Consider the following 27,587-nt stretch of genomic DNA (forward strand, 5'->3'; position numbering starts at 1 on the left):
AAAAAAAAAAAAACAAACCAAAAAAAAAAAAAAAAGGAAAGAAATAACAATGCATAGGCTCTAATTTTTTTTCATCAAAATAAATTCAATCTTTAATTCCATTTTGCCATAAACTTCTCTTCTATAGGCCACGAGACCATCACCACCTTGGAGCATTCAGTAAATGTCCCGTCAAAGGCTTGAAAGGGGAAATAAATCCCCTACACACTGACTTGTTCACCTAGTTGTGACCTATTACCTAATTATTCTTTCAAGGGATTTTGATATATAATTTGAAAATGATGTACTTCAATAGAAGTGATCAACACAGACAAGTGTATTTAAATATGTGCTGTCTATCTACTGAAATGACTTTTTTTTTTTTTTGAGAGAAAGATTTTTGCTATAGGGTGCTCATGCTTGCTAGAGAGGAGAGACAGGAAGTGAGAAATCACCTGCCAGGGGAGATGGCCATGCTACAATCTCTTGTCCTGCATTCTCCTCTTGGGATTTTGGGTATGCACACACATGTGCCCAGAGTGAGTTTTAAGCCACTGAGTCAGGGACTCTAACTGCGGTTGACTACGTGTGAGTCCAGTGACAGAACCATTATGCTTATTTGTTTTGAAATGATTTTCTAAAAATTCCATTTATGTTGTACTTGAAAGCACACATTTGGATGAATCTTTTAAATACTAGGGCACATGGACTCAGTTTAAGCTTTCATTTGGCTTTCTTATTGCAGCGACTAGATGTTACTGCTCGGTTTCCAGCTAGCTCACCTGCTGACATGTGGCTGATGCAGTTTCTCCTGTGAGCTGTGCGTTTGTTTCTTGGCCTCAGTACCACGGACGTGGTAAGCCAGGTACGACAGCGGGTGTGTGCTCTGCACTGCACAGTCACTGCTCAGCTCTCCGCCCCTGAGATGCCAGTAGTGTGTCCTCTCCACCCGCCATGACCAAAAATGGCTCCAGACTTTGCCAATGTCCCCTGGAGGGCAAACCTGTCCCTGTCAGAGAACTCCTGCTCTAGACGTTACGGGAGACGTTCGGTGATTTTATTTGTCTAGTACTCCTGATCATGGTAAGTCTTCAGAAATGGGAACTTGTACATAGTAGAATACGCTAATGTTTTCTACATAAGCAGGTGAACTTTAGGACTTGCCTCATCAGCAGGTACAATCCCTTACCATTTGAGTTTCTTCCCCATTTTCTCATCAATGTCATCCATCATTTCATTTGTAGTTGGCAGGGTACATAAATCTAGGAGAGAAATAAAGACATATTTTAAAAGACAGAGAGATCAGAAATATGTAATAATACGTGGAGGAAGTCATTCAATGTTCATGAACCATATCTCTAAAAACTGTTGTGTCAGGAAGATCTTTGTTTGGTCTTTAGTGGAATAACAGTTGAAAGAAACAAAGATCTAAGAAGTTTCTGGACCTTCTCTGGGAGTTGCCATAATGACTAGCACCACGACTAGAGAGATTTCAAAGCTTCCCATCACCCAATCTCACGTGTTCATAACATCATGGAGGGCCTAATCCCCAAATCGCTTGGGAATACATTTAATAGCTTAATGGTTCCTTTATGTATACTGTCTGCATCTGCATCCTCTCATTAAAACTTCTCTCAAAAAATAATCTGATGGGGCCAGCAGGTGGCATAATGGTTACATTGCTGGACTCCCATGTAGTCAACTGCAGTTCGAGTCCTAGACCCAGCAGCTTGAAACTCATGCTGAGAGCGTGTATGTGCATGCCCAAAATCCTGAGAGGAGAATGGAGAAGGGATTGGAGTGTGACCATTCCCTCCAGGGGAGAGGGGGCTGATTTCTTGCTGTCTTTCTCTGTCTCTCAGGCGAGCACATGTACCTATTAAGAGAAGAAAAGAAAAGAGAAAAGAAAAGAAAAATAATCTGGTAGCTCAGCCATCATGGTGCAGCAGTAACAGAGTCCGGCAAGGCTGGGAGCATGCGGCTGACTGCAGTCAGGTCCCCAGGTCGGCCTGAGCACACGCCATGGACTGAGAAAAGGGATTGAGGCTGAGGTGACTCTTTCAAGGGTGCTTCTCTCTCACTCGCTTGCTCGCTCTCTGTGTCACATGCACTTTCTACTATTTTTTTTTTTTTTTAAATCTGGTAAAACTGTTCACCCTGGGTACGTGGCATCTTAAAGAAAGACAATGGAAGGAGGCATGGAGTCTAGGTGTGAGCCTGGCCAGGAAAGACATTTTAAGGGGCAGCAGTGAAGTTTCCGTTTTTTTGCACACTTCATTGTAGCAGTGGAGACTTCTTCTGACTGCTGATGGAAGCTCATTTGCCTTCCCTAATGGGAAGAAAGTTTTGGTGGCATCGGCATGACACGACCACTTTTCATTACTTCTGTCCTCTTAGCTCAGCCTGGTAGTCCCCACAGTTAGACACATGCTAGGTGCCCCCTAGGAAGAAAAGGAACAGGATCTTGACCTGTTTTGTTCAGTGTATCCAAGTGCCATGACAGAGCTTGACATCTAGTAGGTATCCCCAAAATATGTGCTAGATGAGAAAAGATACCCTTTGACTCAAGGAAATTCCTGGGTGTATGAGCTGTACCCAGTCGTCTTATAAAGTCCCAGGCTCTTGGCACTCTTGTGCCTTTCTGGAGAAAAAGACAATAGAACCAGTTTCAGGAGTGACCCTTACAAAAGGTGTCATGACGGGTTCATTTGCATAGCGATACCTCATGGTGCATTTGACATCGAAGCTTTCTTATTTGTAATATTTTTAGAAAACAAATACACACTTCTGATTGTGATCTTTATGGACATCGTGTTAGATAGGTTCTACTTACATTGGTCACAATTTTTGAACCTTTGAATAAAAGGACATTTTCAGTAATGACCGTTATGAATGGAGTAAAGTAAATCAACATATTTCCCAGATAATGCTCAAGGTCTTGATTTCTTTGCATAAGGCTACCTGTAGTCCCTGGAGATGCCTGGGTCTCCAGTGGAGGAAGGGAAGGGAGAGGACCGTAAGTGCGGTGAGAGGGAGCTTGACACACGCTGATATCCGAGGTCTCAAGCCCCATCTTCAACACCCACCAGGTCCTCCCGACCTCACAGTGACCTGGCATCGTAGTTGCCCCTGCTTCCTTCTCTTAAACCCCTGCCTTAGGGGTTTAAGCTCCGTGACGTAGTTTATGAGGTGCTCCCTGCTCTGGCCTCACCTCATTTCTCGTTATTCTGCCTTTGCTTTGTATTTCCTTACAAGATATTTTAAATTGATCTTTTATTTATATTTAAGCACTGTTCCACTTTACAGTGTACGATATGGCTTTTTCCAGCATAAATCTGGTACGTATTAGTCAAGTCAAAGACATTATCATCTACATTATCATCAACAGATAACTTTACAACTAATACTTTTCGTGTCTATTTAGAGTTCTGTTTGTTATTTTATTTCCTGTGATCCCCTCCCTCCCACCCCTGTTGCCCACCCGCTATCACTCACCCCCTCCTGTACTGTTTCTGGTGTCTGTTTAGTGCCTCACACATTCCGTGTTACACTTCACCTTCTGCCTTCATGCTGCTGCTCGCACATGGAATCTCATGCCCAACTCCCCCCTCCAGAACACTCAGCGCTTTCCTTTTCTGGCATCTCCCGTGCCCCATTTTAAGCTCTGTGAGGTCATAGCATGTTTGTCTTGTCCTCTTTATTTCTCTAGAACAGTATTTAGCCCACAGTGGATGCTCAAGAAATCGTCACTAAGTGAATAAGAAGCAGAAGAGGGCACCTACTTGCAAACACTTTAGCAGCCCAGCGGGCCTGCAGGTCAGCTGTGGGAATGGCGGCCCCGAGGGACTGGACAAGGCCAATCACTGCCAGGGTGGGCTTCTCCATCAGTGGGGGGAAGATGCCTTTAAACAAGGTGACCTCATTGTTTCTGCTTTTGATGATGGAGTCATCGAGGAAGGGGTAGGCATAGCTATAGCCGGTGGCAAAGATGACACAGTCGATGTCCTTGAACACGGTCCCATCCTCAAAAATGGCCGCGGTCTCTGTGAACTCCTTCACGTTAGGCTTGATGGACACGGTGCCACACAGAATCCGAGCCGGGAGCTCGTCGTTGAACACGGGCTCTTTCCTAAGGGGACTGTGCAGAAAGGGGAGGCAATGCCCTTGGTGTGAAATACCACACTTCCCGGAACACCTGCAGTAGCCCCAGAGCACTGAAACCAAACTTGAGCAGCTAAATATCAGCTTGCGGGCCACCGAACTCTCTCTTCTTGCAGCTCCTTTTCTGATGTCTGTAATGACCCATAATAACTTCTGTGAAGAACACTTAGAGTCTCTTTTTTAGTTATTCAGATCTGCAGTAAAATTGTTAGCTATCTTCACCCTACTGTATCTTGTAACACTAGAAATTATTTCTCTTAACTACCTGTAATTTTGTTTCCAATAATCAATGGAACTCTACTTCCTCTCCCAGTCCTTCCCAGCCTGTAGTAGTCGTTCTTCAACTCTATGAGGTTGTTTCTTCAGTTTCCACAGAGACATGAGAGAATGTGGTATTTTTTGTTCTGTGCCTGTCCTATTTCACTTAGCATAACACCCTGATTTGATCAATACGCATTGTATTCTTGTCTAAAAGATCACCTTGAACCCCACAGATATGTACAATTATTACATGTCAACTAAAATAAAATTTAAAAATCCCCCAAAATGTTGCTTGAGCTGTCTATTTTGCCTTTGAAACTTGAAGATTCTCATATGTGTACTTATACTCTTTGGAGAGTCACCAAATAGAAGAGAATCAAATTATTGTTCAGCACAACCCAAAGGTTTATAACCCGGTTTATAACCTCCATCTCCTGTTAGCTGTTGTTTCTTTGTATTTCTTTCCATCTGTGCACAACGGGTCCCGACTGATTCTTCCTCACAGAGCGGTGGTGAGAGTTAAATGAACGATGATCTGTGAAGCACCCACAACAGTGCCTGGCACATGCAAATTCTTGGATTAGAGGTCAACTGTTGTTATAACTTTAAAAGTCTTATTCTCCATAGAAAGTCAGATTTGTGGTGGTGGGGTATTTTATTGCCTGTCTGATTTTCTTTCCTCAGCTGTAATCCCAGAAGAAAGTACCAACAGCTTCAGTACTACACTTTAAGTTGCCAAAATTCTAGGAATAATATTTTGCATAGTGACAAGTTTATTTTGAGTAGGTTCCTTTAGAAATTCTGGAATTTCCTGGGGCCGGCAGGTGGCATGATGGTTAAGGGCGCTGGGCTCCCACATGGCTGACCATGGTTTGAGTCGGTAGCTTGCTTTCTCACTTTCCTCTCTCTCACTGTGTCTCTCTCTGGTCAAATTTAAGTAAATAAATAAATAAGTACAATTAAGTAAAAAAATAATTCTTTAAAAATAAAGAATTCCTGGAATTTCCTCTAAATATCTCAGGAACAAAGAAACTCTGAAATTTAGAATTATTCTTTATATTTTCTGACATCATTTATACCTCTATAACTTAGCAAACTCTTTATTTTGAGAGAGAGATTTTTGCTTTAGGGTGTGTGCACTCAACAGAGAGACAGGAAGTGAGAAATCCTGCCCTCCCCAGGAGGGACGGCTACGCCACTGTCCCTTCTCCCCCATCCTCCTCTCAGGATTTTTGGCATGTATGCACGTGTCCCCAGAGTGAGTTTAAGCTGTTGGGTCCAGTACGCAAACCATAGTCAACTACATGGGGACCCAGCAACGTAACCATTACACCATTTGCTGGTTCCTTCTTTTTTTGCAAACTCTTTTTTAAAAATATCTTTATAATACCTTTATATATGAGGTATAAAAAGTAGGTCACAGAATAACTTGTTTTTTCTCCCTGCTGAGTCTCCTCCCAGGCAACAAAGAGGGGAATGAGAAGGTGTCATATGCAGCTTAGGGCAATTGAAACCATCATAGGATCATAGTGGAGCTTAGTTCTTAGAACAAATGGATTTCTGAAACTATGCTTTAATTGTCTAAAGGATAATTTGACATTAATCTTATAAGACAAAGAAGTTTAACCAGCTCAGGCTTTGGAACTTCTATATATTAAACATAATTTTAAGCGATTGAAATCAATATTTTTGGGACCAACAGATGGCATAATGGTTATGTCGCTGGATTCCCACCCATATGGCTGACCACAGTTCGAGTCCTGGACATGGAGGGTTGAAACTCATGCTGGGTGTGCGTATGTGTGTCCCCAAAATTCCAAGAGGAGAATGGAGGAGAAGGGGTTGCATTGTGGCCATCTCCACCACGGTGTGATTTCTTGCTTTCTATCTCTCTGTTTCTCCAGCAAGCACACATGCCCTGTAGGAAAAAAAATCTCTCTTAAAAAAAAAAATCAACATTTTTTTTCTTCAAAGACATAACAATGTGCAAGGCTGGGTAGGATATGTGACTTGGAGTGAGAATTTGGCTTAGAAATCTGTTATTTATTATTGTGATTTATAATTCCTCCTTACTTTTCTTTAACCTATTCTTCTCTTAAACGGTGGAAGTTTTTGGAACTTTCAACCCTAAAGATTGAAATTTCTTAGTGAATCCTTTTACTTCTTTTCTTGTGTGTGAGGTTTTTGCTATAGGACGCATGTGCTCACCAGACAGACAGAGAGAGACAGAGAGACAGAAAGCAAGAAATCACCCCCCATGGGGGATGGCCATGCCGCAATCCCTTCTCCTCCATTCTCCTCTCGGGATCTTGGGCACACACGCACACGCGCCCGGCATGAGTTTTAAGCCACTGGGTCCGGGACACGAACCATGGTCGACTACATGGGAGTCCAGCGACATAGCCATTATGCTAACTGCTAGTCCCTCCTTTTACTTCTTATCCACTTAAACATTCTTCTTTGTATTGATATAGTGACTAGTAATTGTTGGAATCTATCCCTATAAAGAAGTAAATGAGTGTTAGTTCAGCCCTCAAAGTTCTATGCTGTGGTTCATAGGTACCCTGAATGAATCCTGCTGGTCAGGTGATCTGTCTGTAGGCTCCATCCCCATTTTGTGTTCTTTAATACCTTTTTCTCCACTAGACTAATTTCAGTAAGATTTCCAACCTTACATGGTCTCTGTGTACACTGTGTTACCTGTGCAATTCTTACTCTAATGCCTCCAGCCTCAATGGGATAACTAAAGTAAGATCTAAAGTGGAAGAATTCATGTGAACTAATTAATACCAGTTCTTTGAATGACAGAATATGTAATATTTGTAGTACCCGTTTAAAGGCATCAGACCGTAGTTCTCATGCTTAAACCACGTGTTCATCTTCTTGACATATAACCAGTCAGAGACGAATGAAGGAAGGATGTTCCGGAGAAAAGACGCAAAGCGGGTTACATACAACATATCCCAAGGGTAGCCGTCGTCCCAAACCCGACTCATGACCCAGGAACCACTTCGGGTGCTGATGATCACCTGGTAAGGAAAGACAGACTGGTAAGACAGACTTCAATGTCACTCAGTAGAAAATGAGCAAAAACGACAGAATTCTCTGGGCACTTCCATTCGTTTTCCCCAATATCCAGATCGAAACACTTCTAAGGGGGGGAGGGTAATGAATAATCCACAAGGCAGGATTACCTTCTCACCACCCACAGCACTGGTGCATAGTCACTTCCATGCGTTTTCCCCAATATCCAGATTGAAACACTTCTAAGGGGGGGGGAGGGTAATGAATAATCCACAAGGCAGGATTACCTTCTCACCACCCACAGCACTGGTGCATAGTTGTTAAAGGAACCAGACATCCCTCTTGGAATTAGAGAGCTCTGTATTCCACTCAGCAGGTTCAACCTTCACATAAGCACAGGCCAAAATGGCGGGTTTGGTAGAAACCAGCCAACCTAGTGAGGCCAGTGGTGAAGAGTGGTTGGCTGGGTAGGGAAAATGTAGCTAACTCTGTAGCTGAAATTAGGCAAAGGGGATACCAAAGACTTGATTCGGTTTTCTGTCCCTGGTCTCCTTTTCCAGTTCCCTGACATGTGTACTGCAGGACCTCTGGGCATCCCAAACCATGGCAGTGCCTCAGACCTGAGGGGAACCTGGCTACTTGTCTATTTTATCGTCATTGTGATAACTTAAGAAAATACTAAGTTTTTTAAACATTGTAGGTTTTATTACATCCATTTAAAATGTTATTGATGGAGCGCCTGTTTCTTTAAATATATGTCCCATTTCTTCCAGGTGTGTTAGTCCCATATGATTCAGCTCAGAGTCCTCCGTGAAGCTGTCCTTGACTTCTCCCAGGTTAGTTAAATCCTCTCTTCCTCGTGTTGCTGTCACCACACCTAACGTCACTGACACTCCCGACCTCCTCCCGTGTTCAGGTACGGGCCTGTTTCCCCACCTCCACCCACCGATTGCTCCTTGAAGTGGGACCTAGCCCAATTTATATCCGAATTCACTAAAAATAAAGTGCAGACACAAATTAATATAGTTCTGACCTATGATAAGTGCCAATATTTCTTGAGCATCTGCTGATGAATGAGTAAATGATAGTAAAAACCAAATTGCGTGAGTCTTCCAGAACGTTAGAGAGGTAAGTGCTACCTTTTCTGTGATGGGTGAAATAAATACTGTTAGACTAACCAGAAAGAGCCTGAGTAGGAGCCAGTCTTTTTGGAGGTGATGGGAACACAGAACTAGAACAAATAGCACATGCACACAGGCGCCCTTCCACACTTACCTCTGTTTTGCAGGAGGCACATCCTTACCAGCATGGGCCACAGAGCCCTGCTTCACATGGCGAAGCCTTGGGCCTCCTGACTCAAGGGCACATGTGGCAGGAGGAGCTCCTGTGTGTGACATGGTGACACCATCCTGGGGCCGAGGCTGTTGATCCAGTTGAACAGCCTAGACTAGGTTCCTGCCAAGCCCCTTCAGGTCAGGTACCTGTGTCGCCAGATGGCTGAGCTCCACAGCAATGTCCGATCCCGAATTCCCCAGGCCAATCACGAGGACTCTCTTTCCCCCCTTGTAATCCCGGCTGTGGAAATGGCTGCCTTGAAATTTGTCCAGGCCTATGCAGAACACGGGGAGAGGTTTGAGTCAACTTTCAGAAATTACAAAGACTCCCTTTTTTTTTTTTTTTTTTAGAAGTTTTTGCTATAGGGTGCGTGCACTCGCCAGACAGAGAGAGAGAGAGAGAGAGACAGAGAGATAGAAAGCGAGAAATCACCTCCCAGGGGGGATGGCCACACCACAATCCCTTCTCCTCCATTCTCCTCTCGGGATCTTGGGCACACATGCACATGTGCCAGGCGTGAATTTAAGCCACCGGGTCCGGGACGCGAACCGCGGTCGACTACATGGGAGTCCAGTGACATAGCCATTATGCTAACTGCTGGTCCCAAGATTCCCTTTTTTTAAAAAAAAATATATTGCCGGAGGGTGTGTACATTTACTGGAGAGAGCAAGATAGAGAGAAAGCACTTCCCCTCAGTGGGCTTGATCACACTGCAATCCCTTCTCTGACATTTCTCCATTCTTCTGGATATGAGGCACACACATGCACAAAGGTTTCTCAAGCTGTTAGGGCTAGAATTCAAACCATGCCTTGCTATGTGGGATTAGACTTCCCTAACCACTAGGTGAATGGGACAACCAGAAGTATTAGTTTTTCACCATGTTTCTTTTTTTCTTTTTAAAATTTAATTTAAATTTCTTTTATACATTCAATCACATATGTCATTAGCTTGTAAAGTGAGTGCTCCAACATGAATACATTTCTCACCAGTCCAGTTGGGGATACTATAAACGTTATCATGAACAGATTATAATCCATTTCTTTGTCCCATAAGTCTTGCCTCTCTATTTTTCTCCTTAATGTCTTTCCTTAGACTCTCCTCCTTCTCCGACCTTCGTCCCACACTGTATCTGATATCTATAACCATGTTCTATGTTTCTATATCATCTAGTCATTCCATTTGGGCCAAGGCTGAGGACAGTAGGTACATATTAAGTGAAGACATACAATGTCTCTCCATTGCCTGGCTTGCTTCACTCAACAGTAAATCTTTCTGTCAAAAGAAAGAGTCTTGACCCCATAGGCCAACTCCCAGCTCTCCAGCAAAGCCCACTTCCATCTGTAGCCCTCGGCCCAGTCAGGGAAACTGAGGCAGGGCCATTCACTGGCTCCAGCTCCAGCTCCAGCCCAGCACTTCTCCCAACCTCAGAGCCCACCCTCCTCCCTGCCAGAAAGGTAGGCTGTTTTTTCTCCTCTTCTTTCTTTTTCTAATTCTTTACTTCTCCTCACCTCATAGGGCAGCTCCCAGCTCTCCAGCAGAGCCCACTTCCATCTGCAGAGTCCTGCCAAAATTATAGGCTGAGCTTGTTCACACTACATGACTTTTTCTTTTCTCTCTTTCATATTCTTTATTTTTTCCCTCTTATATTGTCATCTTTTCCTCATCCTCCATCTACCCAGAGGGACTAGACCAGCCTAGAATTATAGTTTACAAACATTCTAGTTTTAGGAGTTTCCCTGAGATCCTCACTCTATACTGAACCACCTGTGAAAAAGGAGAAACTCATCTTCGTAAACTTGAATGGAAGACTCCGCCCATGGGGACACATTGCTTAACACAGCAGAAGAGAGACTGGCACACATGGATACTTGAATGGAAGACTCCGCTCGTGGGGACACATCGCTTAACACAGCAGAAGAGAGACTGGCACACATCAATCCACAGCAAAAGGGAAACAAACTCATCCCAGTGGAGAAACATTTTTCAAAAAGGTATCCAAAAGTGAATATATCACCTAATGGCTAGAAGTCACAGAAGAGCCTCAAGTTTGAAAGGCCAGGAAATACGTCTCCATCAAACAAACACAGTAACTCCCATCCATCACTTGAAAAAAAAACTGAAGTTACTGAAATGTTAGAGAAAGAACTCTGAACATTCATAGTGACAAAACTCTATGAGTTGGAACAGAAGAGAGACAACAAAATCCAAGAGATGAGGAAGTTCTTCCATGATTTGAAAAAAGAAATGGACACCATGAGAAAGAATCAGATGGAACTATTAGAAATAAAGTCTGTAATACAAGAAATCAAATAATTTTTCAAAAGTATTTAAAGCCTATTAGACCATTCTGAAGATCAAATCTCTGATGTAGAAGATAAGACCACTGACCTAGAAAAAAAAAAAAAAAACACCAAAAAAAGAGAAAAACAAAAAAAGAGGATAATATATGAGAAATACTAGATTCCATTAAATATCCAAATATCTGAATAATGGTTATCTCAGAAGGTAAAGAAACTAATAAGGGGATGGAAAATCTATTCTATGAAATCATACAAGAAAACTTTCTAAGTCTAGAAAAGCACTCAAACATCCAGACACAAGAAATACAAAAGACCCCAAATAGAATCAACCAAAGAAGATCCTCTCCACTGCACATCTTAGCCAGATTGGGCAAAACCGCAGACAAAGATAAGATACTAAAATTGGCAAGAGATTTGAAACATCAGGTGACTTACAAAGGTCATCCCATCAGGTTAACACCGAATCTTTCAATGGAAACTACAAGCAAGGAAAGAATGGGAAGACATCTGGAAAGAGTTAAGAGAGAAACAATTTCAACCAAGTTATTATATCCAGCAAGATTATCCTTCATATGGAAAAAAAAAAGATTAAAATATTCGCAAACAAAACCTGAAAGTATTTGACAACACCGGACCAACTCTTCAAGAATCTCTCAAGAGAGTACTGTTCCAAGAAAATAAAAGAATGAACAGACAGAAATAAGGGAGGAATGGATTGAAAAATTGTGGCACATATACTCTATGGAATACTACTCAGCCATAAAAACCAACAAAACCCTGGCTTTTGACAGAAAGTGGAAAAATATGGAAGGTTTACTGCTGAGTGAGGCAAGCCAGGCTATGAAGGAGAGACATTGTATGTCCCCACTTAACATATACCGAATGTCTGCACTCTATGACTGAAACTGATTGACTAACGGTTGTACAAACATAAGAGATGGGTGTGACTGTCAGATGAGGGTATGTGGAGGAGTGGGGCCTAACGAAGGACATTTGGAGAAGGGATACGGAGGTAGAGCATTGACGAGATGGGGAAGTGTGGTGTTATTGGTTGAAGATATTTTGATCAACGGGACTGGGGAGAAATGTTCACATATGGAAATGTTCACATTGTAAGCTAAACAATGCGATGGAATGTATATACAAAAAGAAATAAATTAAATAAAAAAATAACAAAATTAAATACACAATTTCTTTAAAAAAAAAGATGCTGCAAAGAAAAGTGAGAAAATATCCTGCCTCATCTGCTATTGTATCATATAAAAATAAATATGGTCCATATGGACCACATGGAATAGGTATAAAAAATTAATATAATAGTTGTACACATCTGTGGAATGCAATGTGATTTTTTAGTGCAAGAATATCATGTGCAATAAAAAAAGAATACATGACAAAGAAAAGAAATGAGGGAATAAAAGACAACCAAGACAATGGCCAACTTAAAGGTAGTGACAGGTCTAGAATTATGGTAATAACATTGAATGTAAATGTTAAATTCTCCAATCAAGAGACACTGACTGGTAGAATGGATTAAAAACAACAACAACAACAAAACAAAACCATAAACTCCTCTATCTGTTGCCTACAAAAAACACATCTCATGGATAAAGACATATATAGACTAAAAATTGAAGAGCTGGCTGGAAAAAGACATTCCATGTAAATGGGAACCAAAAAAGAGCTGGAGTCAAAATACTGATTTCTGACAAAATAGGCTTAAAAAAAAACCCCAAAAAACCCTGTTCAAAGAAACAAAGAAGGGCACTATGTAGTTAAAAGGGCTAATCCATCAAGAAGCTATAACACTTAGGGACCAGCAGTTGGCATAATGGCTATGTCGCTGGACTCCCATGTAGTCGACCGTGGTTTGCGTCCTGGACCCGGTGGCTTAAAACTCACGCTGGGCGCGTGTGCATGCATGCTCAAGATCCCGAGAGGAGAACGGAAGGGAAGGGATTGTGGCGTGGCCATCCCCCTGTGGGGGGTGATTTCTCGTTTTCTGTCTCTCTGCCTCTGTCTGGCGAGCGCACGCGCCCTATAGCAAAAACCTCTCAAAAAAACAAACAAACAAACTATAACACTTACAAATATTTATGCACCTAACTCAGGAGCACCCAAGTAAGTGAAAGAAATAATGTTAGATCTCAAAGGAGAGAGAGACTGAAACACAGTAATTGTTGTGGACCTCAACACCCTACTATCTCCTTTGGACAGATCATCTAAACAAAAACTAAGCAAAAAGATAAAGGATCAAAATTAAACCATAAATCAAATGGACTAAACAGACATCTATAGAATTTTCCACCCCAAAATCATGAAAACACTTTTTTCTCACCCCCACATGGAACCTTTTCGATAATTGACCACATGATAGGGCACAAAGCAAGCCTCTACAGATTCAAAGGTATAAAAACTATATCCAGCATCTTCATCAACCATGATAGAATTAAACTTGATATTAATTTTAAGAAAGATCCTCAACAATATATAAATACATGAAAACTAAGCAACTTACTCCTGAATGACTTCCCAACTGCTAAAGAAATAAAGACTGAAATAGAAAGATTGATGGAAGCCAATGACAACGAGGACACAAATTTCCATTATCTTTGGGATATTGCAAAAGCAATCATAAAAGGAGAGTTCACAGAAATTAATGCACATAAGAAGATAAAAAGAAGGCAAATAAATGGACTACCTAACATTATGCCTTGTAGAATTGGAAAAGCAACAGCAAAAAAATATTAAAAAGAACTCCAGAATAAAAGAAATAATAAAGATCACAGCAGAAATAAATGAAATAAAAAATAAATGAACTATACAGAAAATAAATGAAAGTAAAAGATGGTTCTTTGAAAAGATAAACAAAATTGATACACTGCTAGTCAGCTAATTAAGAAGAAAGAAAGTTACCAGGTAAATCAAATTTTCAATGAAGCAGGCAATATAACAGACATAATAGAAATATAAAACCTTACTAGAGGATACCATGAACAACTATATGCCAACAAACAAGAAAATCTGGATGAGATGGACAAATTTCTGGAGACATATATTCTACCAAGATTGCCTCAGGAGCATGTAGAGAGTCTGAATAGGCCCATAAAAAGCCATGAGATTGAATCAGTAATAAATAACTTCCCAAGAAAGAGAAGCCCTGGTCCTGATGGTTTCACCTCTGACTTCTATAAAACTTTTAAAGAAGAGCTACTCCCATTCTGTAAATTATTTCTAAAGATCCAAAAGGATGAAACTCCCTAATTTATTCCATGAAGCCTCATTCACCCTTATCCTTAAAACAGACAAGGACAGGACAAGGAAGGGAAACTATAGACCAATATCCCTGGTGAATATAAATGCAAAAATTTTCAACAAGACACTAGAAAATTGTATCCAAAAAAATATAAAAAAGATTATACATCATGACCAGGTAGATTTTATTCCAGGGATTCAAGGATGGTTCAACGTACACAAAACTATAAATTTAATACACCATATTAACAGAAATAAAGATAAAAACCATATGATCATATCAATTGTTGCAGGAAAAGCATTTGATAAGATGCAACATACCTTCATTATCAAGACTCAGCAAAATCAGCATAGAAGGGTCATTCCTTAACACGGTAAAGGTTATCTATGAAAAACTCATAGCTAACATCATTATGAATGGGGAAAAGCTGAAAGCTTTCCACTAAAAACTGGTACAAGACAAGGATGCCCACTTTCTCCACTCCTTTTCAATATAGTACTGGAAGTCCTCACCAATGCAATCAGAAAAGAGAATAAAATAAAAGGCGTTCAAATAGAAAAAGAAGAGGTGAAATTACTTCTATTTGCAGATGACATGATTGTATACATAGAAGACCCAATGATATCCATGAAAAAATTCCCAGAAGTAATAAAGGAATACAGTAAATTTGCAGGATAAAAAATCAACATACACAAATCTATAGCATTTCTATATACAAACAACAGGCAGAGTGAGATAGAACTGAAGAAAATAATTCCATTTACCATGCCACAAAAATATAAGATACCTAGGAATAAATCTAACCAAAGAAGTTAAAGACATCCACAAGAAAAACTATAAGAAGCTAAAAAAAGAAATTGAAAATGACACAAAAAGGTGGAAAGACATCCCATGTTCCTGAATCAGAAGAATTAATATAATCAAAATAGCGATTCTATCCAAGTTAATCTACATATTTAATGCAGTCCCAATCAAAGTATCAGAGACATTCTTTACAGATCTAGAAAAGACAATCATACAATTTGTCTGGAATCGTAAAAAACCTCGTATTGCTAAAGCAATTCTATGCAAGAAAATTGAAGTGGGCAGCATCTCACACCCTGACCAAAAAATATACTATAAAGGTGTGATAACCAAAACAGCATGGTTTGGTACAGAAACAGACAGGTGGACCTATGAATAAGCAGAATAGAGATCCCAGAAATAAATTACCAAATGTACAGCCAACTCATTTTTGACAAAGGGTGATAGTCTATCCAATGTGAAAAGGAAAACCTCTTTAGCAAATGCTGCTGGAAAAATTGGATATCCACCTGCAGAAAGATGAATCTAAACCTCTGCCTCTTATCATTGACAAAAATCAACTCAAAGTGGATCAAAAGATCTAAACCTAAGACCTTAAACTAGAACACTACAGCTGGAAAACACTGGGGAAAGTATGGAAGATATTGGAGTATGCAAAGACTTCTTAAATAAGACTCCCAAAACATAGTCAATAATCCCAAAAATAGACAAGTGGGATTATGTCAGATTAAGAAATTTCTTCATGGCAAAAGACACAGTAATTAGTGTGAGTTGACAGCCCTCAGAATGGGGGAATATTTTTGTAAACTATGCCTCAGGTAAGGGGCTTATAACCAGATACACAAGGAACTCAAGTGGCTTTCCAGAAAGAGATGATCAACCCAATTAAAAGATGGGAGAATGAGCTGAAAACAAACAAACAAAACAAAACAAACAAAATACCCCACTCTCTAAGGGAGACATATGAATACTCAAAAGGCATATTAAAAAATGCTTAACACCCCTCATTATAAGGACAATGTAGATCAAAACCACAATGAGATACCATCTAACCCCAGTCAGAATGACAAAGATTTAAAAAAAAAAAAAAAGAAGAAGGGAACCAGCAGTTAGCGTAATGGCTATGTCACTGGACTCCCATTTAGTAGACCACAGTTCACGTCCCAGACCCCGTGGCTTAAAACTCACGCCGGGCGCATGTGCGTGTGTACCCAAGATCCCGAGAGGAGAATGGAGGAGAAGGGATTGCGGCGTGACCATCCCCCCTGGGGGGTGATTTCTCGCTGTCTCTATGTCTCTCTCTGTCTGTCTGGCGAGTGCACGCGCCCTATAGTGAAAAAAAAACTCTCCAAAAGAAAAAAAAAGATAACTGCTGGCTGGGGTGTGGTGAAAGGGGAACTCTCCTACACTGCTGGTGGGAATGTAAATTGGTCCAGCCACTGTGGAGAACAATATGGAGAGTTCTCAAAGATCTACAAATAGAACTACCATATAATCCAGCAATCCCACTCCTTGGTATCTACCCAAAGGACAGAAGAATCCTTAGTAAGAAAAGTGCTTGCACATCGATGTTTATTACTGGCATTATTCACAATTGCTAAGACATGGAACCAACCCAAATGTCCACAAAACAGAGGAATGGATTGAAAAACTGGCACATATACTCTGTGGAATACTACTCAGCCATAAAAAACAAGACCCTGGATTTTGACAGAAAGTGGACGAATATGGAAGATTTACTGCTGAGTGAAGCAAGCCAGGCTATGAAGGAGTGACATTGTATGTCCCCACTTAACATATACTGACTGTCTACACTCTATGGCCGAAACTGAATGACCAGAGTATATAGAAACATAGAAAATAGTTATAGATACCAGATACAATGTGAGAAGAAGGTAGGAGAAGGTAGAGAGTCTGAGGAAAGTCATTAAGGAGAAAAATACAGAGGCAAGACATTTATGGAACAAAGAACTGGATTATTTTCTGTTAAAGATAATGTGTATAGTATTCCCAAGTGGACTGGTGAGAAATGTCTTCGCGTTGGAATATTCACTTTACAAGGTAAGCGACATATGTGATTGAATACATAAAAGAAATGAAAAAAAAAAATAGCCAGGGTCTTGTTTTTTATGGCTGAATAGTATTCCATAGAGTATATGTGTCACACTTTTTCAATCTGTATTTTTTTTTAACCATCATATTATGCATTTTAATAAAAAAAATTTCCCTTGTGGAAATTCATGTATCCACATAGTGGGTGTTTTTGACAGTAAGGCCCCAAATAATTACTTCTAGCACCATAAAACTTACATTGTGTAATAACAAAAGTTAATATTTATTGAGTACTCACTGTGGGCTAGATCCATGACTTACATATTTTCACAATTTAATCTTGGTAATAGACCTGAATGATAGGTACTGTAATCCTTACTTTAAAATACGAGGGAAGGGAGACCAAGAAGGTAAGTGGTGAGGACCTAATGGAATATGGAGTTGAGCCTGGGTATTCATTCCTAGAGGCGGACACTCTGATATATTTGGTGTATAAGCTGTATTCCTGTTGCAGTGAAGATGCAGAAAGGAAGAGTGGTAGAAAGTCTTCACGTGTATTTATTTGATGTTTGCCACTTTCGAATGGTAATGAAGTGTGCTACACACCACACATACACATCACTGAGATGTCTGAAGTCTGCTTGTGAAGTATGGGTGAAGATGCAATAAGAAACTTAGGTTACTCCTGTCAGTAACTTAAGAAAATGTGCCTTTCTTTAAAGTCTTTGGCAGCTTGATTCCACTTTTTTAAATATAACTGCTCAGAGACCCTCAGATGCAGTTAGGACTTACATTTTAGTTACTGTTTACAAAATCAGAGCTTGTATCTGTCTGATCTTTGACTTGCAGGTCTTTGATTCTTTTAATACAGGAGTTGAGAGGGCTCTTTATTAGTTTAGTGTATCATCAGACTTGAACATTTTTGGAAATCATTGGGATCTTAAAATAATCATTATGTATAACCTACAGGAAGATCTTTTAATTCTTGATATTTATATATAAGCCCTCAAATTCGTATGTAGTTTTTGAACTTACCAGGAAAGGAATCAGTTGGCAGATTGGGGTATACATGATGTCCTGAACAAACCATTACAGCATCAAAAACAGCAAATTCCTGTTTTCCATCTTTTTCAGTAACAATGACCCATTGGCCAGTTTCTAAGAAGCTGGGACATTTCTTTATACTGGAAACCAGGGTCTTAAAAAAAAAAGAAAGAAGAAAAAAACTATATTTATAATTATATGCTTTGTTTTCTTTTATACGGTGTTTCTGTAGAGAAAATAGCTGTTGTGAGCTCTGAGTCATTGAGAAATGTACGAAAATCTATTGCAATAGTGACTCAGTGAATGAGAAATGTACGAAAATCTATTGCAATAGTGAAATAGGAGTCACAGTGAATATTCGGTAAATCTTAAATCTCATAAACTCACTCCACACTGGAGTATATTTGATTTTTGACTTCGAGTTAGTAGATTTTTAAAAATATTTATTTTATTTAACTTTATCGTTTTTTGAGAGGTATTTGTTATAGGGTAGATGTGCTTATGAGAGAGATAGAGAAACAGAAAGTGAGAACTCAATCCCCAGCGGGGATGGCCACGCTACAATCCCTTCTCCATTCTCCTCTCGGGATTTTGGACATACATGTGCATGTGCTGGGCATGAGTTTCAAGTCATCAGATCCGAGGTTGAACTGCAGTTGACTATGTGGGCGTCCAGTGATGTAATCATTATGCCATCTGCTGGTCCCAATTATTATTATTATTATTATTATTAATTTATTTTTAAATTTGGTCAGATAGAGAAAGAGAGAGAGAAAAAGTGAAAAAGCAAGCCACCAGGTCTGGGACTCAAACCAAGGTTGGCCATGCTGCCTGCCCCGTCCCCCCTGAAGTTAGTGGATTTGAGAGCAAATTATACGGAGTATTTTTATGAGAGACGTCATGTAACACACTGTGTCATTTACTTACCACACCCCACACTGACGTGGCCTCCTTCTCTGACCCCTCTTTCTTCTACTCAGTGTATGTGGGATGCCTTCAGGCTTGGTACCTGGTCTCCCTTTTGCTCTGTGTCACCCTGGGAGATATTAGCCACTGCCATGGAATGAAAATACAAGCACATCCAGACTTCGTGTCCCTTCTCTCTAGCCTAGACTGGACATTTCCGTTTTGAGGGTCACTTATTGCCTCCTCAAATGGAGCATAGCAATAATCAACCCACTTAAATGTTCTCCAAAATTTGCTTTCAATATTCAGATTCCTTTGAAAGATGACATGAGCCTTCCGGCTATCAGGCTTCGAACCTGCAACTTGTTGTGCTTTTGTCTTTATCCTTACCTTATATCTAAATAGTCATTTCTCTCAGAATGTCACGCTTTCTCTTCTTCCCATGACCACTAACACTGCCTTATCTCTCCCGACACAGACAAGCCTACAGCCAGCCTGTCCGCGGCCTCCGATTCCCTACTAGTCATCTTCCACCCTCTTGGTCAGATGACTCTTTCCAAAGAACCACATGATTCTGTCTCCTGCTCATAGTTAGTTGTGTTGCTTCACAGCCTCTAGAATTTATTCCATATTTGCAATCTATCATTAAAAGTCCACACAATTTTGTTCTAATTCTCCCTTTTGAGCTTATTTTCTGACAGTTCCCACAGTCTTTTGGGACAGAGACTGCTAATTGCTTCCCCAGTGTCCATTCCTCCCTCTTTCTCAGTAACAAAGGGCAGGTTTCCTGGAATGACAAAGGTCCCCATGAAGGGGAGTGTGTCCCTGGCAGGCAGCTGGAGTGGTCTGTGAGGCACAGAGAGTGCTGTCTAGGACAGTTTGGGAAAGGGGGCAAACTCAGCTGCAGGAGCATCCTGTTGCCCTTATCCCTTCCTAGTTTTTCTGATCTGGAGGGTAGCTGTGATAGCTCAAGCTCCAGCAACGACATTGGACCATGAGACAACCTTGATGATGTTGGCCTCATGCTAAGAAGGGGGAAGCTGAGTCCTTGTGTGACTTTCACATCAGTTCTGAAGTTCCTGTCTGCAACTTCTTTGACACAATTGCAAATTATCATCTTAAACAAACAAAAAACACACAGGAGAGAAAGGCATGCTCTGCCTCCTCTCCAGTCTGGCTCACTCACTCTGCTTACAAATAAACCGCATTAACTGTTATCTTTACAGAGTTGGTTATTTTCTGTTGACATGATGGCAACCACAAAGGGCTCAGAGATGAACCAGAGACCTTCCGAGGGGTCGTTCGAACCCGGTGCCTGGTACTGTGGTAGGTAGGTCGTCATAAGCAGGCAGCCCTAAGACAAAAGCGAAAGGACACATGCCACATCCGTCTGGTTTATCAGGAATTACAGCCAGGCCCTCCAGGAAATACTGTCTTCTCACCTAGCCCTGCCTGCCAGGAGGGCATCTTCCTTTGCCATCTTCCTTCCTTGGGGCCTGAGGGAAGCACACAGGAAGAATTTGTAAATGTTTCTCTTATCAAAAAGACCCAAGCGAGCATTTTGGTCAACACCCTAATCCCCAAGTAAGCATTTTGGTCAAAGCCCTAATTCCCACTAGGGCAATAAACTAATTAGGCAGTCTAATTAAACAACCTGGCTCACACTGGGCATACGCAATTAGGTAATCAAATTTCTCACTCTCCACCTGTAAGAAAAGTGCGCAAGTGCAGGAGAAAACGTGCAGATTGGAATTCAGAGGAAGGACATAGGGAGTATGACAGACCTCCCAGCAACAAATATCCATGATCACCTTGTGGGCAGAAGTCTGACTACTTTTCCTATTTTTCGAAAATCTTTTCAAAAGGGGACTGGGGAAGTCATGCCCACAAACATTAACAGACCATTTACTTTCTATTAACAGGATTCTTCCTACCTCCTGTCCCTGGCATAGTATCTTAGAGATGTATATTTCAAGCGATTAGTGTATTCTTTTGCTTATTTCTTCCCAAGACACAGTACTTCCCTTTCCTTAAGATGTAGATTAAGCCTTTCTTTAATCTCTTCCCAAGACAGGGATCTTCCCTTCCAATCACAGACCTAAGAATTTGTGGAACCCACCTATAACCTACAAGCCCCCACTTCTACATGTCCCCCTTTTTTGGGCCAGACCAATGGGAAATCTTTTAATTAAATGTTGTGTGTCAATCTCAAAAGCAAATAAAAGGAACCTCTGTACATGATCACCCCGGATACCTCTTCTCCGGCCTAGGTCATGCAGTTGGCTTGGAAATAAACCGCATTAATTATTAATTATTAATTTTACAGTTGGTTATATTTTTCCGTGGACAACCTCTAGTAATAAAAATAGTGATTAGTCAGTACCAAATGCAATTGCCATCTGGCAATCTGCCCGCCCGAGAGCCTTTTGGGTGTACTTCCTTTCTTATCTATTAAATCTTTTCTGCCTACTTCATTTTGCGCCTAGGGACAGATCTTTAATTTTAGTGATCTGGACCCAAAGAACCAAGGACTTTACAACGCAGCTCGACACTTTCCCATCCGTTGACAGGACCAGCGGTGGGCCCTTTGTGGCCTCTCTGGCCCCAGACCTCCCAAAATTTGATAGAGGTCTGGTTTATTTCTAAGCTGGTTTTGCCTGTTCATCTGTCTTCTGTCTGTTTTGGTTAACCCAGGTTTGCTCACCTCTGAGCGAGGGGCAGTGGTTTGCTCCCTTCTGAGTGAGGAGTAGTGGTCTGCTCTTTCTGAGCAAGGGGTAGTTTGTTCCCTTCTCAGTGGGTAGTTAGGAAAACCAAATATATGAAAGTTCATTAATTAATTTTTTTTTTTGAAAAAAGGAAAGAAAAAAGGTGCGTTCTGAAGGGTCTTCCTCCTTTGCCTTCTTAAAACAGTTTCAGCTGGCTGCTTTGTGTTTTGCACAGAGAAAAGAACTGTCTTATTCACAGGCAAATGAGAGACTGAGCCTCTCAGCTCCGAAGATAAACGGCACTTGCTCCTCCTCCTCGGGGCTGGTAGGCACCTCAGGCGACTGGGAGCCACTGGGGAGCGCCTAGAGGGGGGGATTTCCTCCTCTTAGGGCAAGTAGCCGCCCATGGGAATCCCAGCACAGTAATTAATAACAAGCCCACCCAGTAAACGCAAAATAAAAACTGACCACTCAAACGTTTTGGGACCCCTTCAAGGTTGCTAAATTCTTGAAGGGAACTGAGACACTTAAGACAGTGTTCTCCACAGGAGAGGAGAGTGACATTTAGTGGAGAGATGCTCAAAAAAAGCAGCAGGCTGGCCCACCGCATTAAAACCCTCAGATTTCCACAGGCCCTTTCTCCTTTTAAAAATGAATTAAAAAAAAAAAAAAGATAAATTTGGGAAATAAGACATCTACAGTTTAAAATAAGCAGAGGACGACCCCTTTTGGCCACCACAGCTTTATATGTGACATCCATGGCACCTTGACCTGCAGGTATTGAGATAAATGGAAAGAATTACAAAAGGTGTCTTGGTTAGAGTTTCCTCAGGCAGAAGCTTTGATATTCCTAAATTAGTCTTTTTGCGTGCAAAATTAGAAAATCTGGATCTTATAACAAGAAAAAGAATGAGATTGCTACTTTAATTGGTATTAACATTCACTTTTAAAAATAGTAAAATTAACTCCTTACAAAAAGTTAACAAAAAGATAAATTTGAAACTGTCTTTAGAAAAATAACAGAAGCTTCCTCTAAAATTAGGAAGGCCCCAAAAATCTCCCCTTGTCCGGACAGTCTCTGTCTTTCCCTTTCCCCTCTCTTATAAATAAACTTGGGAGAGGCACATTGGCAGATTGGTTGACATAATAGTTACTTTCAACAAACTTTAATTGGGTTCCCTCTCCAGGATGCTATGAGCCAAACCTTAAGCCCATGATATGAGGAAAGAAAACCTAGCCTTGCTGCAATGTGCAGACGCAGAGAGCAGGACAGCTCATGCTGAAAGGGACCAGTCGGCAAGAGTTTCATTTAATTTTTGCATTTTTGTTTAAGCCCAGAAGTCCCTACTGAATTATCATGTACTTATCTGTTTAAGAGGGTGTGTTGTTTAAGCCCAGAAGTCTCTACTGAATTGATCATGTACTTATCTGTTTAAGAGGGTGTGTTCACCGGGTAGGCCTCCTGGATCTGCAAGATCTTAGATAACATTTCTATTGTAGAGGGAAAGATCTTCAGTTTTCTGGCAGCAGTTGGCCTGGGATCTTTTCTTGTTTTTCTTCCCTTTCTTCTATTTTGCTTATAGCCAGCAATTTCTATCTTGTAAAACATCTTAATTTTTTGTTATTTCTTTAAGACTTGTGTTTATACTTGGTGGTACAATCTTCTCTCAGTCTTTGTTTCATTATTTATCATAACCAAAGCCTACATTTTTTCCATATACTGTGGTTTATTACAATGTAAATAAAGTTTGTATTTCAAGCTCCTTAGAAAAGATTTTTTCCCCCTCAGTTTTAGTTTTAACACTTTTAAGTTGGAAAGTTCTTTTTTTTTTCTTGAAAGAGAAACTGAGGGTCCATCCCTTTTTAGGGGATCTCTGCTTGATTTCATTTTTGACCAACTTATGTCCTTTCTGATAATTTCTGAAGCTTCTCCTTTATTTTCTCTTTGCCTACTTTGTTTTATTTTTTTCCTTCTATTTTTCTTCATTTTTTCTTTTTCTTCCTTTTTGCTTATTCATAGTCTTAAGGTAATGATACAGGAAAATTGATGCAGGAAGTTGGGGGTGCATGCGCTCAACACTCAATGCAGGAACTACAATGATTTTGATTCTTTTGTCTTATGCTCATGAGGAAATAGAGACATGGACCCAGAAGAAATACTAAAGTGGAGAGTTTGGCGAGGGAAGAAATATCAGACCTCCCAGGCAGGGAGTGAGTCCTGGGAAATGGGTTACCAATGGAAAACGGAGACGAGGGTTTTTTTTCTTTTTTCCCCTCTCATCTATGTCTGAGGGGTTTTGTTTGGACTTTTTATTTAGGCTAGTTCAGCTTCTGAGAAGTTAACTTTATGTGAGAAGAGGAGCAGCTTGCAGAAGAGCTGGCTATCATACTGAGAATTACCAGCTCATTGACAAACTTACTGCTCAAAGGAGCTTGTGGGGAGTGTATCCTCTGAAAGGTTTGCTGCTGTGGGAAGGAAAAATTGGGCTACAGGGTATGAACAAAAGCAAAGGTAAAATTTCTATTAGGGAGGAAATTCACCCCCAAACCTGAAAGGCATATGGATAGACAGCTACCAGAGAAGGCCAACTGCCTTGGGCATGAGGTTAAATATTGACATTTAACCTGCAGGTTACTAAAACTTTTTTAGCAGGGGAAGGTCTGTCATTAGTATCTAGTTTCTTTGCTTTGGTTTCTTGCATTTTTTTCCTGCATTTGCCTATCTCTCACATGAGGAATATTTTTAAGAGTTATTTTGTTTATTTGTATTCATTGTTATTATTTTAATTTTTTTTTTTTTTTGAAATTGATCAGAGAGAGACAGAGTGAGAGAAGGAAAGTGAAGAGGCAAGCTGCCAGGTCCAGGACATGAACCAGGGTCAGCCATGTGGGAGTCCAGCAGGCCTAACCACCACGCCTCCTGTTAGTCCCTCACGTGAGGAATTTAATGGTCTCATCACACATGTCCAGGGCAATCTTTGAAGGAATTAGCATCCGTATCTGGATACACTTCCCGGATGTTGACATCATGTCCCATCCAGTAGTGAATATCAGAAGGAAGATAACAACCTTCCTGTCGCCAAGAGCCAGGTAGGAAGCATGAATTTGTTCTGATACGAGGGACTTTTATAACTCTCTTATATGTTGATTTATGTTGTACACATGTTTATGTATGTTATGCTTATGTGCCAAAGTCCTTAAGAAATTCTATTTAATTTGGTATGTAAACAAAGAGCGTCCACAGCATTTAATCCAAATGCTTTCAAGTTCACATGACTTAAGTAAATAAGCCAGCTACAAATGTAAGGATAAAATTGAAATATCTTCATAATTGTCTTAAGTTTTACCAATCAAACCAAAAAAAAATTGTTTTGGTATTGATTTAGTAAAAATAGATTTTAGAGTTATCAACAACCTTTGGTAAATATATATTATTCATATGCTATACATATTTAAAATGTTATAAAAAGTTAATAAGGAAATAAATAACTGACTTTCTGGTATATTTTGGTATTTAGATAGCCCAGGCATATAGTTCTTAAAGAGAAATCCGGTGATTGTAAATAAGATGTTATAAAATTTTCAGGTAATTTTAGATCTTAAAGGAATTATGCTATATTAAATTAATTCTGATCAAATACTTGTCATTTTTTTAAAATACTTAAAAATATTTTGGTTAATATAAACTGTAAAGTTTTTCACTTGGCTTCTAACTCTTATAGAGACAAAAAATATTTTGGCAGGAGTCTATAGATTTATTTTGTTCTACCTTTAGAAAAAGTATTAAAAAATTGATTGTTAAAAATAATTGGTATATGACAAGTCCGATTTCTTACTTATAACAAGGTTACAGAGACTGGCAGTGGTATGGTGGCTAGGGCTGTGGACTCCCACATGGCTGACCGGCTCCAGTCCGGACCTGGCAGCTTGCTTTCTTGCTCTCTCTCTCTCTGATCAAATCTTAAAAACAAAAAAAACCCAATAATAATGACAAAGTAAATAATTCTTTAAGGAAATTAAGGTCACGAAAGATAAAAAAATTAAGGTTAATACATGCAATTCTACATACAAAGTTAGAAAAGATTACAGTGTCATTTTGGTAAAAATCCGTTAGCAAAACATAAAAATATCCTTTCTAAAATAATAACTTTTTTGGAGGGGAACAGTCTAAATAAAAGGTTATTTAAGGTTATTTTTATATATATATATATATAAAGTTAATTGTGTAAAATCCCGAGGGGGTGATTTAAAGCCAAAAAGTGTTTCTGCCCATCTTACCTAGAAGACCGATGTCTTAGTAAGGGATGGGTAAAGGGATAGTCACACAAACGGCTGACTCTTTGATTCGATTACTTGCCATGTGACCTGGGCCCATCTCTGGGCATAGGCTGGAACAGTTCTGAGGTCTTGTTTGACAATAATGTGGGAAGGTCTAACCAGAGTTTCTTAGAACCATCTCTTATTTCTTTCTTTCTGGTTTTTTTTTTTTTTTTTTTGGGGGGGGGTTCCCCAAAGGCCAAAGGCTATTCAGAGGTCAATTTAACACAAGGTAGAAAATAGCCAGAAAGAAAATTTTTTGTAAAAAACACTGGTGTGGTAAAGTATTTGTGCTAAAGTAACATGACTAAAACAAATCCATATATATCATTAGAAAAAAAGGGACAAATACTAGGTCTAAGACATATTGGGTTAAGATTTGAGATGAGTTCGAAGGGAAAACAATGTTACAAAGACTGAAAGTAAATTTTATGAAAAAATTTATTATGATAAGTTTTATATGACAAGCTAGCTAAAATTGAGAAAAGCACTATACATGTTTTTCTAAAGAGTCAATATAGTTATTTTTGTCCTATACTAAAAAGTTTTAAAAAATTATTTTTATACTGTACTAAAAAAAAAGAAAAAAAGCACATACTGGTTTACTGATGCATTCAGCCACATCTAACCCTAGCAGGTTCTAATCCCAGCAGATACGCACTCCCCAGCCAAGACTGGGTTTGCTTACTATTCTCCAAACAGGAAGGGTGTTTTCCACCTCTGTAGTTTTACTCCTGCCACTCATGTATCTACAATACCTACCCAATATAACTCACATCTACTTCCTCAAGAAAGCACCTTCCCCAAATTGTTGACTCTTGCTTCATAATTTCCACAGCACTAGCCTATTTATAAATCATGGACATTAAAAAAAATTTTTTTTGTCTTTTGCCTTAAGCTGTTACTTGAATCCTACATTCTTTGCTCTTTTATGCCCTTACTTTGATCCCCAGTTGGATTCCAAGCTCCTTGGGGGCTGAGCCCTAGGCTTCTTTTCTAGCACAGGGTGCAATGCAGGCACACACCTGGCGTTTGTCAATGTTTGTTGACACGATGGTAAATGGAGGCAGCGAATGACATTGGGAGTGTCAGAAAGGAATGGAAGGAACGATTACACAAGAAGAATAAAATGGCAAGTGGAAAATTATACTTTAACTTACATTTGGAATGATTCCAGGTAAAATAATTACGTAAATATTATCACAGTTCATAATTCGGTTATTTTCCCCACTGTATGCAGATGGTCAGTATTTAACAGCAATAGACTGAGGTTAAGAGCTTCAAACAAATTTAAAACATTATTGTCACTTACAGAACAATGCCTCTATGTCATAACTCTTTATTTACTTAGTTTAAAAGAGATTTTTGCTATAGGGTGAGTGTGCTGGCTGGGGATACAGAGACAGAAAGTGAGAAATCACCCCCGTAGGGGGATGGCCACA

General features: G+C 40.0%; 1 protein-coding gene across 3 annotated transcripts in view; it reads right to left on the minus strand.

Moving 5' to 3' along the window:
- The window catches only part of LOC102501091 (putative dimethylaniline monooxygenase [N-oxide-forming] 6), a 35,353-nt gene that overhangs the window by 1,870 nt on the left and 5,896 nt on the right, over window positions 1–27,587 (minus strand). For 2 of the 3 annotated variants that reach the window (XM_006147797.3, XM_006147796.3), the window contains 5 exons: window positions 18,209–18,371; window positions 8,907–9,034; window positions 7,231–7,430; window positions 3,762–4,117; window positions 1,169–1,241 (listed from right to left, as the gene is read on the minus strand). In XM_006147797.3, coding sequence (XP_006147859.1) covers window positions 1,169–1,241; window positions 3,762–4,117; window positions 7,231–7,430; window positions 8,907–9,034; window positions 18,209–18,371 — 920 coding nt within the window. The remainder of the gene's footprint in view (window positions 1–1,168; window positions 1,242–3,761; window positions 4,118–7,230; window positions 7,431–8,906; window positions 9,035–18,208; window positions 18,372–27,587) is intronic. The other variant, XM_027771545.1, reaches the window with a different exon arrangement.

Source organism: Tupaia chinensis, unplaced genomic scaffold (genome assembly GCF_000334495.1).
Source record: "Tupaia chinensis unplaced genomic scaffold, TupChi_1.0 Scaffold000223_1, whole genome shotgun sequence".
Classification (NCBI taxonomy): domain Eukaryota; kingdom Metazoa; phylum Chordata; class Mammalia; order Scandentia; family Tupaiidae; genus Tupaia; species Tupaia belangeri.